We start from the raw sequence: 22,364 nt of genomic DNA on the forward strand, positions 1-22,364 counted from the left end.
ACACTTTTTAAAAAAAAATTAGCTTCAGACTTCTAAGATATATATTGTTGTAGCATCAAGCCTGGCAAACGTTATGTCATCCTTGGGATATCCCATGATTCATGGGATTTCTTTATTGCTTTGTAAGTTGATAGAATAACACTGTTATCCTGAATTTTCCTCTTGGTGCTGGCAGACTTTTGCTGTGCTATCAGTAGCAGCTTGGAATGTGGAGCTTTCTTTGGAACCACTGGGCAGGAGAAATAGAATTTTGCATGCACTGATCCTGATTTGAGAATACTTACCCTACAGCTGTGTTCCGAAGTAAAAGAGGACACGTTCAGTACATTCACAAATTGCTTGTTTGGATATGTGTGACAGAATCTTGGACAAATCACATGATCAAAAAGGATAGCTTGCAAAAAAAAAGAGTAATGAGCACTGTTGGCTGCTTCTTCATTTTCCTTGTATCCGTCTTAAAGTGTTTGAAATCAGACAAGATAGGAATTGGCAAATTCCTTAATGTCTCTTTGTTTAACGCTTGGAATTACTTCCTCTGTGGGATGCCATCAGGCTGTACATCTCACTACACAATCCTGCTGTGTCGATATTTGCAAACAGCTGGAGGAGGGGAGCCTGATATTTCATGGGCATGTGATCATTGTACCACATTTTACTGCAGAATAATTTTCTGAGGGGTGGCAACTTCCACAACCTGATCAAACAAGAAAAACAGCCAGCTATCTTCTGCTGTATTTTTGTCTTTTCCTCTCCTGATATCTTGCACAATCTGCACTTAAAGGTTTGATGCAAGCAATGCTTTCACTGAATGCCAATTTAAATTCTAAAATGTTGCATAACATTTGGAATACATTCTCCAGGGCGTGGGTGGAAGAAACTGGTTTGGAGTTGGAAGGTGGTGGGTGAAAAAGCTTTGACTATTAGCAAGTGTGACTTGCTGAATTAAAAAAAAAGATAACTGCTTCCTTACATTTAAGAGAACCAAAACCACACAGTTTGTAATTAGATTCAAGAAGCTGAGACCAGCATTATATCCTTAACCTGACACTCTCTGACATGCACACGTAATGGTCTATTACAGTACCTGTGCTTGTGCTCAGAGAAACCATGTGACTTAACAAGCTTAACAGGGAAGTTAATTACCTTTGAATTCTGTCTCCTGTGTGGAAACATCCAGCCAACAGAAAGTGACCCCTCCTTCCCAGGTAGCACCGCTCTTTAATATGCTAGGTAAGTATGCTTGTGGTCAAAATAACTTAATGTTACATACAGATGCTCGCAATATATAGCCAGGCACTTTAAAGGGGAGGAGAAGAGAGGAAAGGAAAGGGTTAGAGAGAGGGAAATCCCTATCCCAACTGGCTCCAGGTTTTGTTCTTGAAGTTGAATCTCAGGGTCTGATTGTACAAGTCAAATATTCCCTAGTCATACTCTAGTTAGACACTGTATAAATTTCTGGTCACACAATGCGTGGCCATTATTGCATCATTTTCCCCAGCCAGCAGTGTGATGGCAGTTTATTTTAGGCCACTGCAAGGGAGGGTTGGTTTACTCTTCTTTCCAATGATCAAATGACCTGATTGTTAGAGTGAATCAATCCATTTCCAGAGTGCCACTACCTGCGCTTTTTTGATCTCATATAAGGGGCTTCTACTTTTTTGGTGCTGGTAAGTTAGCTCTAGTTTGCTTCATTTGCAGTATGTGCAATTGCCGAGAATGGACCAAAATCTCACCTTGTAGTTGTCAAAGCTGTCAAGGCTCCTTCTGCCATCCATTTCCAGTATCACGGATTAATAAGCAAGCCACTTCAGTTTATCACCAAGTTGAAGACTTCCTCTGCTCCTCTGCAGAGGGACAAAGGAAGTGAAATGAAATTTTCTTTGCCCCTGCTAGGCTATCCCTGATGTGCTGAATCACTTAAATTAAAAATAAAAAAATTATTTTCTTTGCTTTTTTTATGAAGTATCAATGCAAACTGAAGTTGTAGGCAGTTTCTTGATCAGCACTATTTCTTCCTTAGCACCCCAGTACTATTTCTTGAAGTGTTCCTTTATTAAGCCACTTCATAATGCCAGAAATTGATGGTCGAAAGCACTGGACTAAAATGGCATACTCTTTCTTCCTCCTGACCTCAAGTAACCCTATTTAAACTGCACCAGATCACAGTAAAAGGGCCAGTGCAGTTACAGTTAGATTAGGCCTCTTTGAATCAATGGAACTTCTTTGACTCACTTCATACTGATTCAATGGGTCTACTCTGGTGTAGTTTCCTAAACAACAGGATTTTGGCCATGTCTGGCAAATATGGTTTTACAATAATGAATCATTGCCACTGGCCTTTTTGGGCATGACAGATTCAGAGAATTGGAAGTAGTACTCTGATTCTAGGGTTATTCTTTTCCATAGCCCCATAGAATTCTGATAGTAGTGGTGGCTCATAGTGGTCACTAGCTTGTGGAAAACACACCAGGCATCTGTTTGCCATTTCCTCTCTTTCATTTGAGTTCCTGAGGCACCACATTGATTTCTTAGTCTGTTCCTGACACTTTGGGATTCACTTGTGTCCACAGTAAATACAGGAAAGGATCTTCTGGAGCATATTGACTGGAATGCTCAAAAGCATCAAAAGCATTTGGGGCAGTTTGCTTCAAGTCTTCCATTGTACATTTTGAGGAGCATAGAGTACTCTGACATAGGTGTGAAGTAGCCTGTTCTTCTCTGCACTCACAAAGGACTGTCAGTGTGTAAACCCCATTTCCTAAGGTTCACTTTCATTCTGCCAACTCCAATTGACAGTCTATTAAGTGACTCCCAAGTAACCCAGTTCTCAGTGTGGCTGGGGCTAGACTTCCTTAGGGTGAATAAAAGTTAATGGAAAAATCTGTGATTCTGCAAAAGAGATACTATTACTTTAGTTATCTTGTAATCCTTGTTAAGATTATAGAATTTTTGAAGTAGTACTGACAATGAACCATGTCACAGGCGGCTGAAGGTCAAAAAAAGCTACCCCCTGAGATCTTCCTAGTTTCCAAGCTATCCTCAATATGTTGCATTAAATGCTAGACTTTTGCTGTATAATTCTTCTCAGGTCTAAAGTGAGCCTTTTGTGAAATAAAAGACTTCCATTACATCATTAAGAATCAATCTTTCCAGGACATTATAAAGATGACAAAGTAGTAAGAGCCGTCTGAAGGTTTTTTGGGGTCTGTGGGGTCTTTACCAAGTTTCAAAATAAGAATCATTTATCTTTCTCCACATTTTTGGAATACCAAGGGAATTATTAAAGAAATGAATCTCTTTTTTTAGTTCAAACATTCAACGTTTTAGCTCTTCTGCATAGATGTCATCTAAGTCTGCTGCCTTGACATTTTTGAAGCTACAAATAGTGTTCTGCAATTTGCTTGAGCTGAATGGTCTTGTAAGTTTATTGGTCTCCAGTTGCTTGTCTATTTTAAATGTAAGTTCTAATTTCCTATGGCGATGTTCCAATCTGCCATTTAAGAGGAGTTGATGGACTATTTGCTGAAGTGTTTGCACGAGGAGGGCCCTTCGTTAGGCTTTGGCCATTTGGAGGCCATTTCATTTTTTTCAATCCCCTTCTCACTCAATATCTCAATTGTTCCTCCTCTTATCTCTGAATGAACTTTGTGTAAGTTACACTAAATCCTTCACCAGAGTGCCCAGCCCACATGTTTTTTCAGATGTTTCCACTGTTTTTTTAACCAACAGCCAAAACCCTCCATTTGGGAGACTATTTCTTATGTTAAGCCTTGTAGATAGTTGGTCCAGCATCCCCTGAGTGTGGACAGTTGGGATGATCTTTTTGCTGCCTCAATGGTCAGAGGCCAATGGGAATGGACAGATGTTTGCTATAATTCCATCCAATATTGTACTGAACTGCTAGTTGGCTTTTAAATATATATATATACACACTAACCAATCACAATACAGATTACAGTACATCACTGCATTACTTCATCTTGGGTTACATCATCCTGGGTTGCATCATCCTTGCTGAGTCACCCTGACTCATTCCCATGGTTCATTGTCAGTACTACTTCAAAAATTCTATAATCTTAACAAGGATTACAAGATAACTAAAGTATTGTTATCAAAAGTATCTTTTGCAGAATCACAGATTTATATATATCCTGCAGAATGGTAGTGTTGGTGGTCAGACTGCTGCCATGAGTTGACATATCATGTGCTATGTATTTGGAATCAGGGTACTGATTGATTTGATGCACTGCTGGGCTATCAGCTTGCTAACAAATTCTAGGTGCAGGTTATAGCCATATTACAGTCTTCTGCTATTGAAAGAAAGGGGAAGCTTACTGTCATGAGTAAGAGCTAGTTGGGAGGACTGTGCTCATTTTAGCACCTCTTCTGCATTATTATCATCAAGCACCTCTCCCAGACACTGCTGTGGCAATTTGAAGTCTGTGATCGTAAAATTCATTTTAGCTTATGAAAATTGTCCAGGGTTTCAAAGGAAAAAGCTGCATTAGATGGTTTATGTGCAATTACTTAGCTCCAATGTTATTATCTCTGTATCATCCTGTTCTGTGACAGCAGTAAACGACATATGGAAGTTGGATTTGATTAAAATAGTGCTTCCATACTTTGTTTAGTTTTTATTTCTTTCCATTTCTCTATCATTCCATTAGTGTTGCCATTCTCTAGGAACTCTAAAATCATACATTGAAACACTATATAATAAATACAAAAATACAATAAACCATGCTGCTACAAATACTGTTGTGAGATCTGTCAGCTGCAAATCTCATGCTGGATATTTTAGAGCAGGGGTCTCAAACATGCGTCCCAGGGGCCATTTGTGGCCCTCCGGATGATAGTTTGTGGCCCCTGCCTTTCCTGCCCACCGAAGCGCCAATGTGTCCTCTGTTGTCAAGAGTTTAAAAAAAAGCCCACCTCGCTTGCCAGCTCTCTCCCAAGACAGTGTCTCTTGCACCCTCCATCCGGAACTGCAGCCAGCCCGCCCGTCTGCTGGCTGGCAGGCTGCAGTTCCGGATGGAGGGTGCAAGAGGCACTGTATTGAAGGAGAGCTGGCGAGCGAGCCTTGCTGCTGGCCCTTTTCCCTGAGCACCCGAGCCGCCGCCAAACGATGCCTGAGAGCGGAGCTTGCTCCTGGGCCGTCCTCAAAGAGCACCTCCAAGCCACCAATAGCAGCTGCCACCACTGCTGCCTCTTCCAGGGAAGCAGCTTTCCGGCTCTCTTTCTCTTTCAGCACCCCCAGCACCAGACCTGCCAGCGGTCGCCTCAGCATCCAGCGGTGCTTATTCCTCCTCCTCCTGCTGCTTCAGCCACCTCAGCTCTGGAGGCTGCCTGGGCTCGCCTCGCAAAGTTTGCTCCTCTGTCATAGTGGGGGTAGCTGCTGCTGCTGAGTGCCCCTTTTTTTGAGGGGGGCCACCTCAGAGGAAGGTTGCCAGACCTCCGTGTGTTTGTGTGTGTGCATGCACGTGTGCATGCATGAGCGCATCTGTGGGGGGGACCCCGTTCTGTTTAATTTTGCGGGTACCAGTAGGGGCTTTTCTCCTTTGGCAAGGCAATTCTGTGAGGGTTTTTTATTTTATTTTATGTCATGCCCTCCCCCCTGCTAGGCTGTCACTGATGCTCCCTCCCTTCTTCACTTCTTCATCCTGGTCCTGGCAGTGGTGGTAGTAGTGAAGAAGGAGCCGGAGGGGGTCGTGGCCAGTGACAAGGCTCGCATATCCCTCCTCGGAGCCCCAGCCAGGCTAAGGAAACTCCTGGGTGGCTTCCACGGGCTTTTGCTCCACTTGTGCCCCAGCCTCACCCAGACTCTGCCTCCAGCGGCCCCCAGGTAAATTGAGTTTGAGACCCCTGTTTTAGAGCATCATTATAGCTGTTTCTATGGGTTTCTTGGTTACAAGTACAGTTGTGCCTCGCATAATGAGCAGAACGTTTAACGATGAATCCGCATCCGCAACACCCAAAATGGCCGCCGGAACACCCAAAATGGCTGCCGGAACACCCAAAATGGCCGCCGGAACATGGGGAAACATCGCAGAACGGTGAGTTTTGGGCCCATTTGGAACACATTAAACTATGTTTAATGCATTCCAATGGGTTTTTTTGATCCGTATAGCGATGTTTCCCCATAGCGAAGGTTCATCCGGAACAGATTAACCTCGCTATGCGGGGCACCACTGTATGTCACAATTATGTGTGTGGCAACACTGATTCAGCAGCTCTTCTGTAGCTGTTGACAAACTCTCTGTGTTAAAAGAGATTATCATAAGTCTTTTGTTTAACAAGGGCTTTCATTTATGATGGCAATTTGCAGCCATTGGAAAAGTCATATAACAAAAGTCAAAAAGTCTTTCATCCAAAGATGTTTGAACATTGGTGTGAGGTAATGTGAAGCAATCCAGTTTTTTTATAATGAAAATGAGGACAAATGTTTCCAATTCATTTCAGTCATGAAATGTAGTACAGTTATAAAATCTTGTAGTCATTCACATGCCCACATAACTGCCAACACATATTTTTTTAATCTATAAATTCCTCTTTTCTGCAGCTCATTCTGTTCTGGATGCAAAAATGATTGGATAAAGTTGACCATTTCTTTATAGCAAAATTATTCTTACTCCATAAAATGAAGTATCTAGCCAAACTGCCTCTATTAGGGCTCTCTACGGACTTTCTTTATGCTCAGGAACCCAAGGCAGCCAACTCTATCCTAGAAAAACGGATTAGGGACACTGACTTTCAATATTCTATTTCAAAGGCTCACAAAACATGCTCCATCTTGCACCTTGGCCTAAAATATAATTTCTCCCAAAGAGCTAGGTATTTGGAGAATCTGATTATCCCAAAATACAGGCACATCTTCTCAAGAACCTGATTTAATTGTCTCCAATCTGCAATTTTAGATGGGCAATGTTCTGGCATCCCTATCCTTGTAAGGATAGAGAAACTGAAACTCTGAAGCACATCCTTTTTGAGTGTAATTTTTACAGAAATGAGTGTATCAAATTCCTCAAGCCCATAATGGATGTCTTCCTAGGTAGGACGCTGATTTGGCATACAAAATATTTATTAAGCAACACAAGCAAGATAACCACTGAATCAGTGGCCAAGTTCCTTCTCTCTGCCCAAAGAATACGAAAGACAATCCTGACCTCTACCTAACCCCGTCATTAAAAAAAAAACCCACCAATGTATGGGTAATGGATTTTAAAAAATTATACAGTTTTAACTATCTTGAAATGTTTTACTTGCTTACATCTATGTATGTATGTATGTATGTATGTATGTATGTATGTATGTATGTATGTATGTATGTATGTATGTATGTATGTATGTATGTATGTATGTATGTATGTATGTACGCATGCATGCATGCATGCATGTATGTACTGTATATGTATCCTATTGGTGTGGTCTCATACACACATATGTGTGTGTGTGTGTGTGTATGTATAAAAATACAGTGGTGCCTCGCTTAACGGGCGCCCCGTTTAACGACGAAATCGCATACCGACGAACTTTTTGTGATTGCTTTTGCGATTGCATTGAGATGTTTTAAATGGGGGGAAATCGCTTTGCGATGATTGGTACTGTTTTGCTTACCGATTATCGCAAAGCGATAATTTTCTAACAGCTGAACGGCGGTTCCAAAATGGCCACCGGGTTAAAAAAATGGCCGCCCGCTGTGTTTTCGCGCGGATTCCTTGCTTACCGGGCAGTGAAAATGGCCACCATATGGAGGATTTTCGCTTTAAGGTGAGTTTTAAGCCCATAGGAACACATAGAAGGGGTTTCAATGCATTCCTATGGGCTTTTTAAAATTGCATAGCGACAAAATCACTTTGCAGCGATTTTTGCTGCACCAATTAACTTCGCTATGCGAGGCACTGCTCTGTCTGTGTGTGTGTGTGTGTGTGTGTGTGTGTGTCTGTGTGTCTGTGTGTCTGTGTGTCTGTATATGTATATGTATATGTATATGTATATGTATATGTATATGTATATGTATATGTATATGTATATGTATATGTATATGTATATGTGCATGTATGTGTATACGTACAGTGGTGCCTCACTTAGCGATTGCCTCGTTTAACGATGTATTCACTTAGCGATGAGGTTTTAGGAGCGATCTTGTTTCCAATGGGGAAATTTCGCATAGCAATGTTCGGGACCATGCCTCACATAACGATGACAGTTTGGGTCCCCCTGTTTCGCTTAACGATGTCTGTTTTCGCTATTTTTAAAGTGTCTTAAAATGTTCAGAAACTGTTTAAAATGCTTGGAATTGTTAGTGCACCTTGTAAAACCTTTGCAAACTTAATCTGGCTTTGTTCTGAGTCTTCGTTAATTTTTGGTGAATTTTTTCTCCCATTGGAATGCATTGACAGCTGTCAAACCTACAGTTCAACGCATTTCAATGGGGGGAGAAAAAATTCAGCAAAAATTAACGAAGACTCAGAACAAAGCCAAATTAATTTTGCAAAGGTTTTACAGGGTGCACTAACGATTCCAAGCATTTCAAACAGTTTTTGAACATTTTAAGACACTTTAAAAATAGCGAAAACGAGCCTGTTAAAACCATTGAAATGCTTTGAAACCTATTCAATGCATTCCAATGGGGGAACTGTGTTTCGCTTAGTGATGTTTCTTATGGCGATTTTCACTTAAGGACGGTAATCCGTTCCCATTCGAACGGATTATCCGGTTTTCAATGCATTCCTATGGGAAATGGTGTTTCTCTTAGCGATGTTTTTCCATAGCGATGTTTTTTGGAACCAATTAACATCGCTAAGCGAGGCACTACTGTGTATCTATGTGTGTATGTGTGTATGTGTGTATGTGTGTGTGTGTGTGTGTGTGTGTGTATGTATGTATGTATGTATGTATGTATGTATGTATGTATGTATGTATGTATGTATGTATGTATGTATGTATGTAAGTATGTATGTAAGTACGTACAGTAGTGCCCCGCATAGCGATGATAATCCATTCCGAAAAAATCATCGCTATGTGGATTCGTCGCTATACAGGGCAAAAAAGCCCATAGGAACGCATTAAAACACGTTTAAGGCGTTCCTATGGGCAAAAAACTCACCGTTCTGCAGAAATCCTCCATGTGGCCGCCATTTTCGCTGCCCAGTAAGCGAGGAAAGGGCGGGAAAACACAGTGGGTGGCCATTTTCTTTACCCGGTGGCCATTTTGGAACCGCCGATCAGCTGTTGAAAAAACATCGCTACACAAAAATCAGTAAGCGAAACGCTTACCGATCATCACAAAGCGATGTTTTACCATTAGAAACATTGCAATGCAATCGCTTTTGCGATCGCAAAAAACATTGCTATGCGGATTCGTCATTAAACGAATTGCTCGTTATGTGGGGCACCACTTTATGTATGTATCCTATTCTGTGGGAGACCACAAATAAAGATTGATTGAAGCATCTGCTGATTTTGTAGCTCGTCTTGTTGTATCAGATGTCTCTAAAATGGATTCGATGTTCAGAGACTTTCACTCCCCAGGTAACCCCATATACAGTGGTGCCCCGCATAGTGACGATAATCTGTGCCGAAAAAATCGTCGCTATCCGGATTTGTCGCTATGCGGGGGGAAAAACCCCATAGGAACGCATTAAAACACGTTTAAGGCGTTCCTATGGGCAAAAAACTCACCGTTCTGCAGAAATCCTCCATGTGGCCGCCATTTTCGCTGCCCAGTAAGCGAGGAAAGGGCGCGAAAACACTGCAGGTGGCCATTTTTTCCGGTGGCCATTTTGGAAGCGCCGATCAGCTGTTTTTAAAACATTGCTATGTGAAAATCGGTAAGCGAAACGCTTACCGATCATCGCAAAGCGATTTTTGGCCATCTAAAACATCGCAATGCAATCGCTTTTGCAATCGCAAAAACCTCATCGCTATGCAGATTCATCGTTAAACGGGGCACTCGGTAAGCGAGGCACCACTGTACTTGAGTTGGACAGATAAACTCAGTGTTTCATTTCACCAATACAATTTGTAGGCTTGTAAGATCTGAGACAAAACAGAAAGTGCTCAGTAATATTAGCCATTCCTAGAAACTAATGGGCTGTGATTTATTTTGTGTAATTAAAATTTTCCAATGACCTTCACTTTCTCCAGGGGAGAGCAGATTTGTTGCACGTAGGGAACCTGACTATGCATCTGTTGTTACATTCCTTCGAAAGCCTTGCCAAATCCACAGCTCTCTTGGCTGGAGTCGAAGAGCAAGAGTCCAAGGCCTCATTGCCTGCACAATGAGCTGCAGAAAACTGGAATGGCTTCAATATAAAAGACATGTTGCCAATTATGTGGGCTTGTGAATTGCTGCAACGTTTCATAACTGCACTATGTTTCATGACTGAAACAGACAGTAAACATTTATCCTTGTTTTCACTAATCAAAGGCTGGATCGGTTTGCATTACCTCATACCAACGTAAGGGGACTCATTTTAGCTTGGACATCAGAAACTTAGGCTGTAACAGGAGGACAGGAACAGGGGTCTGCTTCCATTCAAAGAGCTGACAGCAGATGGTTATACCTTACAACATTATGTAAAAATACAAGTTTGGATGCAAGCAGCAATCTTTTTCTGTAATCCAACATGCCGCATATTAGGAGCATTATAAGAAAATGTTTAAATTCAAAGACAGCTGGAGTGATTAGATTGTCCTTGTGGCCTAAGTACAGGGGAAGGGACAAGCGTCTAAATCTGTCACAGTGCCAAAACCAAAAAAAGGCACCTAGTTTGATGACCATGAAAGATCACTTGCAGTCTGTCAGAAGTAAATTATAAGAAGGCTAAGTGTCATTACTCTTGGAAGTAACTGGATATTACTCAGCATATACTAAATCAGTGGTTCTTAACCTTTGTTACTCGGATGCTTTTGAACTGCAACTCCCAGAAACCCCAGTCAGGACAGCTGGTGGTGAAGGCTTCTGGGAGTTGCAGTCCAAAACTCCTGAGTAACCCAAGGTTAAGAACCAGTGTACTAAATAAGACTCACAGCTTTGCATGGAGAAGTGTACAGAGACAGCGTCCTCAGGTTTCCTAGACCGTCCTTTATCTGCTCTGACCTTTGTTGACCTTCCTTCCATCTTAGTTTGCTATTCTTGATGTCTCTTTCTTCTCACCTTTCTCTCTTTCCTTCGAAGAGAATACTTTTTGCCTTTGTTCTCTAGAGATGAAATGTCGGAATCCAGCTCCGGCAAACTGTGATGAAGGGAGAGATCCCTGAAAGGGTCCAGAGGGAGAGATCTCTGGAGTAAAGAGACTGCAGTCTGAATATCAAGTTCAAAACGTGCTCAGGGTCATCGGCTGAGGTACAGGATCACTCTTCACTGTTCACACACTATCCCCCCAGCGATGCCTGGCACCTCCTTTTATTGAGGTGTAAGTTACATAACATAACGGTCAGTTACATAACTAAAATGGCCTGGACCAATAGGGCGTCGTGTCTATTCTGCCCAGCAACAAGTCTCACAAGAACATTAACATGGTACAATACATGAATACGTGATAAGAAACATGTAAGTTATGGCACACATTCCCACAATGAAAGGGGCAACTATGGCTTGTAACTTCGCCAACTTAGTTAGCAAGAAAAAGGAATTTTATCACCTTTCCTATTCCAAGTATATTTTGCTAAGAAACACAAACTTTCTTATTTTCTTAGAAAGAAGGATGGATATGATTCCTTTACAAAGGGGGAAGTATCCTCAGGTAATCGTTCCGAGTTTCAAAGGGCTAAACCCACAAATTAATGGTGCTCCTTTACTGCTTTGTGTGAACTCTCCAGCAGTTGCTACAGCCTGTTGACACTTCTGTTGCCACTGACCTATACTGAGGGGTAAAAACTGGGATGAAGACATGGATTTTACCCTTATTTGGAACTACAAAATGAAGGCACTGTGTTTGCATTAGATCTGAAGTTCAAGGTAGAACACCAGGGAAAACAGAAACAAATGTCTTTGCATATTCATGGATTTGGAAAGTGGGAGGACAAGGAGGTGATATGACAACTTTTTTGATCATCTTCTTTAAAGATCCATCCTGATCTCCAAATTGGTTTGCCCACTGAACACCTGGTCCTTAGCTTCAGGTGGGTGACAAGCCCAGAGACATTGCCATCTGCTTTGCATGGTATCTATGTCACCAGGACCTTAAACAACTTCCAAAATCTAAAATACAGGAGATTTGGGGTCTATGTGTTTCAGGATCTGTTCCCGCACACATTCTGCAGGAGAAGAGTTTCCGAAGCCATCAGAGAGCAGCTATGAAGCTTGCCTCTCACTGGACATTTCCTTGTACAATTCTGAAGTTTCACAGGGGTAAAAGTTTCTGTTTGTTCTAGCCCCAAAATCTGAAGCAGCAATGACCCGAGAGGCCCTTTACTTTTTAGTTGCAAGAACGCAGAGCTCTCTTGTGAACTGGAGTTTGTTCTCTGCATCTGGCAATTTTAAATCAGGATGGGTCCTGGAATTTGAAGGAAAATGGAAGAAAAAGTCAAACAAACAAATATATGAAGGTACAATGTTGGCACCTTGATAAGTAATGCATCTTCTTTATGGATAATGGTGACTATTAGTCAACTTGACCATAAGAAATGGAAAGAGATGACAACTATTGAGAAGCTACGAGTATCTCCTTATGTTAACTAAGCAAGTTTATTTTGCACTACTGCTGCAGGTGTTTTCTTCCAGATTCAGATCAGCTTGGTTTTCTGGTTGGCTAGTATTTATCTGAATAATGACCATTCTGTCCTAAGCATTTCCGTCATTTCCTCTTTGTTTAGTGAGCCCCCAATGGGGAATTCTAATGAGTCCTCTTCCTCTAATACAGACTTTTCCTGGTTTAATTACTTTTAGTAACCATGTAGGAATGCACTGTTTCGCACCACTCTTTTTTTGCTCTGCCTGGCTTGCCAGTTTCTGTAAAGAAGTAACAGCTGCCCTTATAGAGGACAGATCACAAGATATAAATTGCAGTTATTGGGTTTTGCTTCCATAGGTTTGTCTATAGGGCTGGCGGGGAGAGGTCAGAGTTCAATATGCCTTTTCCTTCCGGCAGTGAAACAGTGGGATGTTGTGTGTAAGAGTAAAGTCCTGCTCCCTGGGGAAAGAGAGACAGAATGTGATGCTGTGTTCTGTTTTGGATTCTTCTAGAAAAGTGTTGTGCTGGGTGATTGGGTGTAAATCCAAGACAACAAAGTGTTGGAGAGTTGCGCAGTAGTGTCCGGCAGGTCTGGTGCAGGAGCATTTTGGAAGCTGGCTGGCAGAAACAGGATGTTTCTTTATCTGTATCAGGCAGTTGTTGACCTTGGATTATTTTGGTATGTCTGGTGGCAATGGTGGCAGCACCCAAGCATTTCTGTCCATAGCAAAGGCGCAACACTAATGTCTATTTAGGGACCTGGCTTATAGTATATATTAAAGATATTGCAACATTAATGTCTATTTAGGGACCTGGCTTATAGTATATATTAAAGATATTTCATGTATCATTGATATTCTGTGCAGCGGGCAGGACCTTTTCCCCATTCTCATTCCTGTTCGGTCCTTCTGTACTGAGAATTTATGCACCTCTCCTGGAAACCTTGGGAGAACCGTTTGCAATTACATGCAACACATGCACTGTGATTAGTCAGAAATCAGATGTGACAGGCTGGTCTCTTCCAATTTCTAAAAAAAGTGTATGTCTGGATTAAATGAGGCCTGAAGGCAAAATTACATTTAAATGACATATTTCATCCCTTGTATATTCTGGGATGAAAATGTGTGTGTGTGTGTGTGTGTGTGTTTGATCACATAGTGGGGACTGAGAGACTGAGAGAAGGGCCTCTCATCTTAAAAAGCAGATAGAGTTGGGTGTCATCAACACACTGGTGGTACAAGACCACAAAATTTTGGACAGCCTCTTTCAGGTTTTTCATGTACAGTGGTGCCCCACATGACGACAATAATCCATTCTGGGAAAATTGCTCTTAAGCAAAATCGTTATGCGAAATCCGTTTCCCCATTGGAATGCATTGAAACCCGTTTAATGCATTCCAATGGGGAAAATACCTCATCGTCCAGCGAAGATCACCCATAGGGAAGCCAGTTTGAGAGCGCCGATCAACTGTTAAAATGGCTGTCCTGCAAAGCATGGGTCCAGAAAACACAGGGCAGTCATTTTAGGAAGCTGACGATCAGCTGTAAAGATCGTCATCTTGTGAATAAACGGTCCACGAAGCACAGACCAAATCATCATCAAGCGGAATTCCCCCATAGGAATGACTGTTTTGCGAATCGCTATAGCAATTGCAAAAAGTCACTGTTATGTGGATTCGTTGTACAGCAAGGTCGTCGTCTAGCGAGGTACCACTGTATATGTGAAATATGATGGGGAATCGAAACCCTGAAACACTCCACGGGTCAATGGTTAAGGCTGTTGAACAGGAGTTCCACAGCACCACTACCATTCACAAGGTGACAACATGCAAGGGAAAATCCGAGAAGTTGACTCCTTTCTTCCTAAGTTCACCACTTCTAACACAAAGCAATTGTCATGGCTGTTTTTCAACAAGTTTGAATGGTAATGAGCAGAAGAGGGTATCCTGTAGATGATCTTGAGTGCTGCCATTGGTGTTGTCAACATTCAGGCTGCCATTTGCTATGTAAAGCTGGCATCCTTTTTCTTGCTGTCAATGTGGGCACACTATTATTCGGCAATATTGAGCAATTTCCTTGCTTTTTGAATCATGGGTTCAGAAGCCCAGTATCCCAAATTCATAAACTGGAGGGTTTTTTAAAAAACAATTTAATTTCTTATGGTGTGGAAGGGCCTCCATATAGTCTCTAAACAGCCTTCAATAGCAAGAAGAAAAATGAAATTTTACTTGGATGATGTGAGTCATTATGTATCAGAAAGAAAAGGATAGGAGCTTGGCAACTGGCATTCTCGCTTCATCTGCCACATGAGGTAAATGCCTCACTCAATACAATGCAAAATGTTCCAGTTTAGTCTTGGGCATCTCCAGTTAACAAGATCTTGAATAGTCTTTCACTTCCTTCCTGAAGCATGGGCATGATTTTATTAGTTTTAACACAGCACTGAACGACGGTTAGGTCAGCCACATGAGATATGTGTCCTCTTTCAGAATCCCTAGGCTGTAGTGTAATACTGTATGACTTTCAGACAAACCAATGCTGTTGTTTTTTATATTGTTAATCACCTGCATATACTTGTTCCTTCATTTCTTTTCAATATTTTGGATGCTCCACTGTTGCACGCAGTAACTTGAAGAGCTGCTTACTTATGATTTCATTCAGTGTGTTCATGATTGATTGATTCTTTGAGGAAACCCCAAACACATTTGAGAACTTGGTGGCTCATAATGTCAATACAACAGTTGCTGCCAGATGAGGCTTTTATTGTGGAATTTTATTAGGACTCCAAATAATGTCTTCCATGTCTAGATAATGTTGTCTTCCATTTGTAATTCTCCCATGTCTTTTTTTTATCCTTAGCATGTGCACTCTCTCTCTCTCTCTCTCTCTCTCTCTCACACACACACACACACACACACACACACACACACACAGAGGGAGAGAGAGAGAGGGAGAGAGAGAGAGACCCTCTCTCTTTAAGAAGGAAGTGTGAAATAGCTCCACAATCCCCTTTGATTGGTACCACTCCACTCTAGATGGCTGGGAGCACCCAAGCTTTTTCTGTTTGTTTTAGATAACAACAGATGTAATAGCAACAGATATAGCAGACCCTCAACTTATGGAATTAATCCATATTGGAACAGTGGCTGCAGGTCAAAAAGTCTCTAGGTTGAGGCTCCATTGACCTACAATGCATTGAAAACCGATTAATCCGTAACCGGCCGTTTTTGTTCCATTTTGGGTTGTTGTTTTTTTCCAGTCTGTACGTCGATTCTCCGGCTGCAAGTCGAACCTAAATTTTGCGGCCAGAGAAGTCTGTAACGTGAAAAGTCTGTAAGTCGAGCCGTCTGTAAGTCGAGGGTCCACTGTACAGGACTTCATGATGCTACCATCAGAGGGCTGTAGACAAAGGACACTTTGTTATTGGAAGAGGAGTGCCAAATAATTTCCTCCTGTCCTGCTCAAGAGGCATAGTGCAGGTTGATGGAATTACTTTGACATTTAAGGCAGAAAGGCCCATAGCCATCTGTCCACCTTCCTGGCAGTAAAAATACAATTAAAAAATGAAATAACTATTTGCTTCTCGTTGGGAACACTTTAAATCAGCAGCCTGCCTCTTGGTAACCTTGCAAGCAGTTGCCCCTATAGTGCTTGAATGTCTTTCTTCTGACTATGCCTCCTATGCATTGCTTCCTTGTGGAAAAAGAAAAAAGAAAAATGCAGATTGGTAGTATTACCAGTTCAGCGGACATTCTTTTCATACTCTTGTAAAAGAATGGTTGATCTTGAGTAGATTTTGATTAGAACAAGCTGGAGAACAGTGGTAATAACAGTCTGCAGTTGTGTCTGGTCAGTAGCCACTGTGTCCAGTACAGCTTGGTATCTGCTTCAGGGCATGATCCTCCAATATAGTGCATGAATAAAAGAGTGCAATAATTCTATATGTTAACCTTTAAAGCCTCATCATCCATTTCAATATGTGTGTTGGGGTACTCTGTTATATCCAGTGTTGTTAAATCATTCTAATGTGTTGGATGGAATGCTGCAGTTCACAATGCTTTGCTTCATTTTTTCCCCTTGTGTGTTCTGAAAGTAACATCGTTTTCTTTATCTTTCTTAAAGATAAAGACATTCCCTGCTGCTACATCTAATCCTTTTTTCGATCCTTTTCCAACACTACCACAGTTTTCTGTAAGTAGAAAATGCGACTGAAAATCGCATTTAATGCACCACATGCAAATCCAGTTTATTTCCAGTGTCCATTGATCATCCACAATCCAAGGTATTCCTCTAGTTATGTCAGACTCTGAAACTCCATTACACCCATATGTTTTGTCCGTTGTACCTTGTCATGTTAGTCTGTTGCAGCACAAGAGAAACTCGAAATCTTATAGCACCTTTAAGACTGTCTATTTTCCATAAACTTCCATGTGATGAGGAAATGGACACATGAAAGAATATTAAAAATAAAAATGGCAGTGGTTAGTCTTAAAAGTGCTATGAGGCTTCTGCTTTTATTTATCAAAAGCTCTCAATTTTTGCCTAGCAAATAGTAATGAAAACTGATTTGGAACCTGAAGGGTGTGACCAAACTTGTTATGTTATGTTATGTTATGTTATGTTATGTTATGTTATGTTATGTTATGTTATGTTATGTTATGTTATGTTATGTTATGTTATGTATTATTCACATAACATAACATAATTCTTGCTCTTCAAGAATTTCCTGTCAAAAATAATCGGTCATAATGGTCTGAGCACTCTCATGGGGAATAGAGAAGCTTTAGCCTTTCCATCCCCTGCAGTTTTGTCCTGGACTGTATCTCCAATAGTTTTTCTACCAGAACACCCAAAGCAATGTGCAGTGAAATCATAATAAAAAAGAAACAAAATATTTTTAAAGAACTAAAAACTGCAATCTTGGTACTGCTATTTTTTTAAAAAAAAAACTGTTTTAGATACTTAATAACCTCTTGTCTTTGGGTGGTGGGACACGCAACAGAGCCTCTCTTGAAGATTTCAAATTCTGGGCATTGTCTTAAGGAAGGAGACGTTTTTCAGATACCGTGGCTCCGTACCATTTAGGATTTTATAGCTGAGGATCTATACATTCAATTGAATTCAGAAATACAGTAAACTGGAAAGCAATGCATTTGGATCAGGACTAATAACCTTTGTTTATGGCAGAAGTACTATGGTACAATTAAAAAACATTTCAGACAATTTTCATCCAGTGATGCAAAACATCAAGAGCATTTGAGGCCACTCACATGAAACCTTCCAGAGTACATGTTGAGGGACACAGAATATATTGGCATAGGTGTGTAGTTGCCTGTTTTTATGCTCTCTCCAAGAACAGTATAACTGCAAAACACTGGTGATATATGGTTACTGGATTAGTCTTTAAACAATGATCTGCTGCATTTCTCTACCTGTAACTTCTAAATGCTTTTCAATGACAGTGTCATATAAAGTGCATTATAGCAGTCTAATTCTGAGGTAAATAAAATATGGGTCTTTATGGTCAAATTGACTTTCCCAAGGAAGTGAGCCAAAGCTGAGCAAAGGCATTCTTGGCTTCAGCAGTCATCTGGACTATGGATCCAAAATCAACCCCATCCTGCAAACTTGGCCCATCAGTGAGAGTGCAATCCCATCCACAACAATCTGTAATCTCAATCCCATGTTATGTTTATCTGCCCATCAGCAGAACTTCTGGCTTGTCTGGGCTGTATTCATCTTTAAAAAAAAAAAAAAAGGCTTGTATTTTATCCCCAGGAGCCTTATAAGCTGGTGATCATGAAGTTGAACAACAGTACTCTAGCACCATCTTCTGGGAATATTCAATCAAATAGCACTAGAAAGACCAAAAAAACGAGCCACATATGAGCCAAACAGTCTGGAAGTATACTTTGATTAGTGGTGTGGAATGCCTGTGAGAAGTCCAGCAGAACCTACAAGGGACAGGCTCTTCCTGTCATATTCTCAGTGCAGGTTGCCTACCATGGGACCCAGACCTTTTGGGAGAAAGGACGGAGGACTTCTCTCTGAGCTCCCAAACACCATTCTCCACAGCAGTGACAGACAAGCATTCATTCCTGTGTTAAGTAACATAAATTCATATTAAGCCGCCTGGATAGCTCAGTGCGTTGGATACTGGCGTCAGGGGTTAGGAGTCCGATGCCCTACTGTGCCTGTGTGCACTCGAGAGTTGCAAAGCAGTTCCAGAGGAAGGCAATGGTAAACTATTTTTGAGTATTTGATACCTAGAAGATTCTGAAAAAGGTTGCAGCAAGTGGAAATTGACTTGAATACCAATGCCTTTGGCTGAATAGACAGTGCATCTGTACTGCATCATCACCTTCAGTGAGATGTGCATCCCATTGCTCCATTTCGAATGAGCCTGAGGATTGCCTCCTTCCAGATCAGCTTGCCTCTCTATTTGTATTTGAACCCATGGTGTCACTTATGCCACACAGTTAGGTTGACGTCATCAGCTGCGGCCATGCCATAGCCATTTGGAGACATTTAAAAACTTCCCAGAGCCCCTTGGGCTTTGGAGATACTTAGCGATCCCCTTCGTCCTCAGGCAGCCTTTGAGAGCTGTAGAATGGAAGGCAGAATTATTTAAAGCCTGAAAATGGCTGCCATCGGTCCCAACGGAGAGACTGGCACCTGTGATTTTTCAGGTTTTAAGCATTCCTCTGTTCCTTCTGCGGCTCCCGAAGCGTGCCCTAGGATGAAGGGAAACCCTAAAGGATCTCTGAAACCTGTTGGAGATGGCTCTGGGAAGTTTTCAGTTGCCCCTAAGCAACCATGGCACAGCCATAGCTGAAGGCATCATCCTAATTGCATGGGGTAAATTGCACAACAGGAGTTCACCCAATTTCTCTTTGAGAGGTCTTTCTTAACATTGTCCCCCGCCTGCCTAACATCCCAATATTAGAATTACCTTCACCGAGCCCGAAAAACCCAGAACAACCATCAGATCCCGGCCGTGAAAGCCTTTGAAAATCCAAGACATGTTGAGTGGACTGGGGAAAGAATGTGTTGGCCGGACTGCATTGTCCACGAGGAAGCAGCACTTCCTTCTTTACTGATTCATTGTTCATTATGTCCTTATCTTTCCTTCAAATGAGTTCTGTAGATGGCCTTCTGCTTCCCCACACCATTCTCAGAACACCCCGTCAAGGAGGTCAGGCTGGGTTTAGTATTACCCACTTTCATGTCATGACTTAGTGCAGCCTTGAATATAAGCCTTCCAAGACACAGTTCAGCACTGTATCCACTGCAAAACCGCATCTTTCCTCAACACCTCTCATCTTATGAATAGGTTCTGATCCATTTCCAAAGAGGTGGGGGGGGGATAATTGCAAACTAAGGAGGTACATTCTGCACCTCTCATTTCAATTAAGGATTATTTTAAACAACCTTTAACAGTATGCATATATCATTATATATGCCATTTGTGAGAACCTGTGCCTCTTTTTTTTAAAGAACATGGTATTCCCTCTGCTCTTCTTTGTATTCCTCTACATGTATCTCAAATGTTGATATTGCTCAATTTCAAATGAGAGGGCAGTCTATTTGTTGAGTAATATAATCTCTGGTATGTACCTCCCACTTATATGCATAGTAGAAAGAAAAGCATTAAACTTTTCCTGTCATGCTACATGCTGAATCACAATCCCAGTGCTGGCTTCCAAATTTCCCAATGTCCGAACATAAGTTGCAACTGTTTAATTAGAATCTGATTATTTCTTCTATATTGCCACATTCTACAGGATGGTATAGTATCATCTATCTCTTACAATTCATTGCAGCCTACTGACAAATAGCAGTCAGCGTGGGAAAACCAATATTTAGGTTGTGATATAATCGTGACGGGGATCTTTTTTCTTAAAAGGTGGTATCTTGCAAAAATGAAGACCTTGTAATTACCATTCTCTGGATATTCATCTTACGACATTAACATGCAATTTTATTTTCAGCACGTACATGCGTCTAAGGAATGTTCGCCTAAATGTGAAATTTTCCTTACCAACATCATTATGGCACTCCCTTTCTAGATCTGCTGTAGGTTTGATTTGTAGCTCATCCTTGTGTTTAAAAGAACATTGCTGATGTGGAATATGTAGATGAATCTATTTTGTGAAAAAGATGCAGCAACATCTATTGTCTCTCTTATTTTCATTTATAGGCAGACTTCAGAGACAATAAGCTACAGTGCTGTGTTGTACTGCCATCTCCAAAGACATTATCGCCAGTTATTCCAAGGTCTCTGGTGGAAAACATGCCAACTCCCACCGTGCAGACCATCCATTCGTCTCACAAACCTATTTCTTTGACAGACAGGTACCGTGTGAGCCTTCCACAGAAATATTAGCTGCCTTGTTTTCCACAGTCCTCCAGCAGCGAGTTGGGTTTATTTCCTACTTGGCAATAGCAATGCAAGGAAGCAAGGACTTTGGCTGTGCGAAGAAAAAAGTGAAGGCCTTTCCTAGGTCATGATTGGCGAACGTGTGCCTTTCCATGTATTGTTGGGCTACAGTTCATATTGGCCCCACCTGTTCAGGCTATGGATAAGGATTACAGAAACAGTTACTCATTGACTACTGGAGAGCTGCAAGTTCCACAGTCCTGGCCTAGTTTTTCCAAAATGCTAAAGTAATAGGCCTATATAGGATGTCTTCTTCTTGTTTTCCCCCCGAATGTGTGTACTTGGGTGAGAAAACTGAATGGAGGTGTAAGATTGTTCAGTGAACATTTCCATGAGTGGTGAAATGAGGTTTAGTTCATGGAAGTTTATAGCATAATAAAATTGGCCGCATGTTTTCACCTTTGACAGGCCCACCTCTGAAATGTAGCTCTCTGGAATTTTTTTGGAACTGAAGCCAAACTGCATAAAACTATTGTCCTGCTTCCCCAGGAGATTTAGCTTGACTGCACTGCTGACACAATGCTTTCCTTCTTGAGGTAGAGATGCAGAGTTAAAGTGCAGCCCTAGGTGAGGAGCCCCCACATGCAGCAAGGCAGGCTGAGGCTCCCTTTTAAAATTAGAACCAAACAAATGGCAGATGTCTTGAATTTTAATGCCCCTGGGCATTGGAGAGGACCATAAGACAAAATTCGTACAGACAGTGCTGGCTAGGGGGGTGGGGGAGCACAAAATTAGGCACAGGCAACTCCCAGCAGAAGGACTGAAAATGGGGCAGAGTGAAAGAGGAGCTGAGTTATTCCATATTCATACTTCCTCCAGCCCAGAGATGCAGCCACAGTGCTGGCACACAGTAATTAACAACACTCCTAGGCCAGGAGGTATTTGCATTCAACACCTCTTCAGCTGGCCTAGTATCAGCTCAACTGGCCCTTGGCCAGTTAGGATTGTACTGTATGCCAACTGCTTTATTTGAAATATTTATGGCCAGTCTTTCGATTTAAAAATATTTCCCAAAGGTTCTAGAAGTATTACATTTTCAATTTTATTATGAGAATGCATAAGAACAAAATACATATTAGCACACAGTGAAATGGAAGCGGAAAAAAAACCAAAGATACTACCAATTATAAGTTTGAAATGCAAGCGAAACATTAAAAACATTCTTACTTCAGCTTCCAGCTACACTTCTTGCCTCTTGATATTTCTTTACTGGTGTTTCCTAAACTCTCATTTTAGGGTATTGGCTTT

The 22,364-nt window shown here is 41.4% G+C and overlaps 1 protein-coding gene across 4 annotated transcripts in view; it reads left to right on the forward strand.

The window, feature by feature from the left end:
* The window catches only part of EPB41L4B (erythrocyte membrane protein band 4.1 like 4B), a 172,642-nt gene that overhangs the window by 148,904 nt on the left and 1,374 nt on the right, over positions 1 to 22,364 (forward strand). For 3 of the 4 annotated variants that reach the window (XM_020804925.3, XM_078377647.1, XM_073003947.2), the window contains 2 exons: positions 16,799 to 16,867; positions 20,877 to 21,031. In XM_020804925.3, coding sequence (XP_020660584.3) covers positions 16,799 to 16,867; positions 20,877 to 21,031 — 224 coding nt within the window. The remainder of the gene's footprint in view (positions 1 to 16,798; positions 16,868 to 20,876; positions 21,032 to 22,364) is intronic. The other variant, XM_073003946.2, reaches the window with a different exon arrangement.

Source organism: Pogona vitticeps, chromosome 6 (assembly GCF_051106095.1).
Source record: "Pogona vitticeps strain Pit_001003342236 chromosome 6, PviZW2.1, whole genome shotgun sequence".
In the NCBI taxonomy this organism is placed as follows: domain Eukaryota; kingdom Metazoa; phylum Chordata; class Lepidosauria; order Squamata; family Agamidae; genus Pogona; species Pogona vitticeps.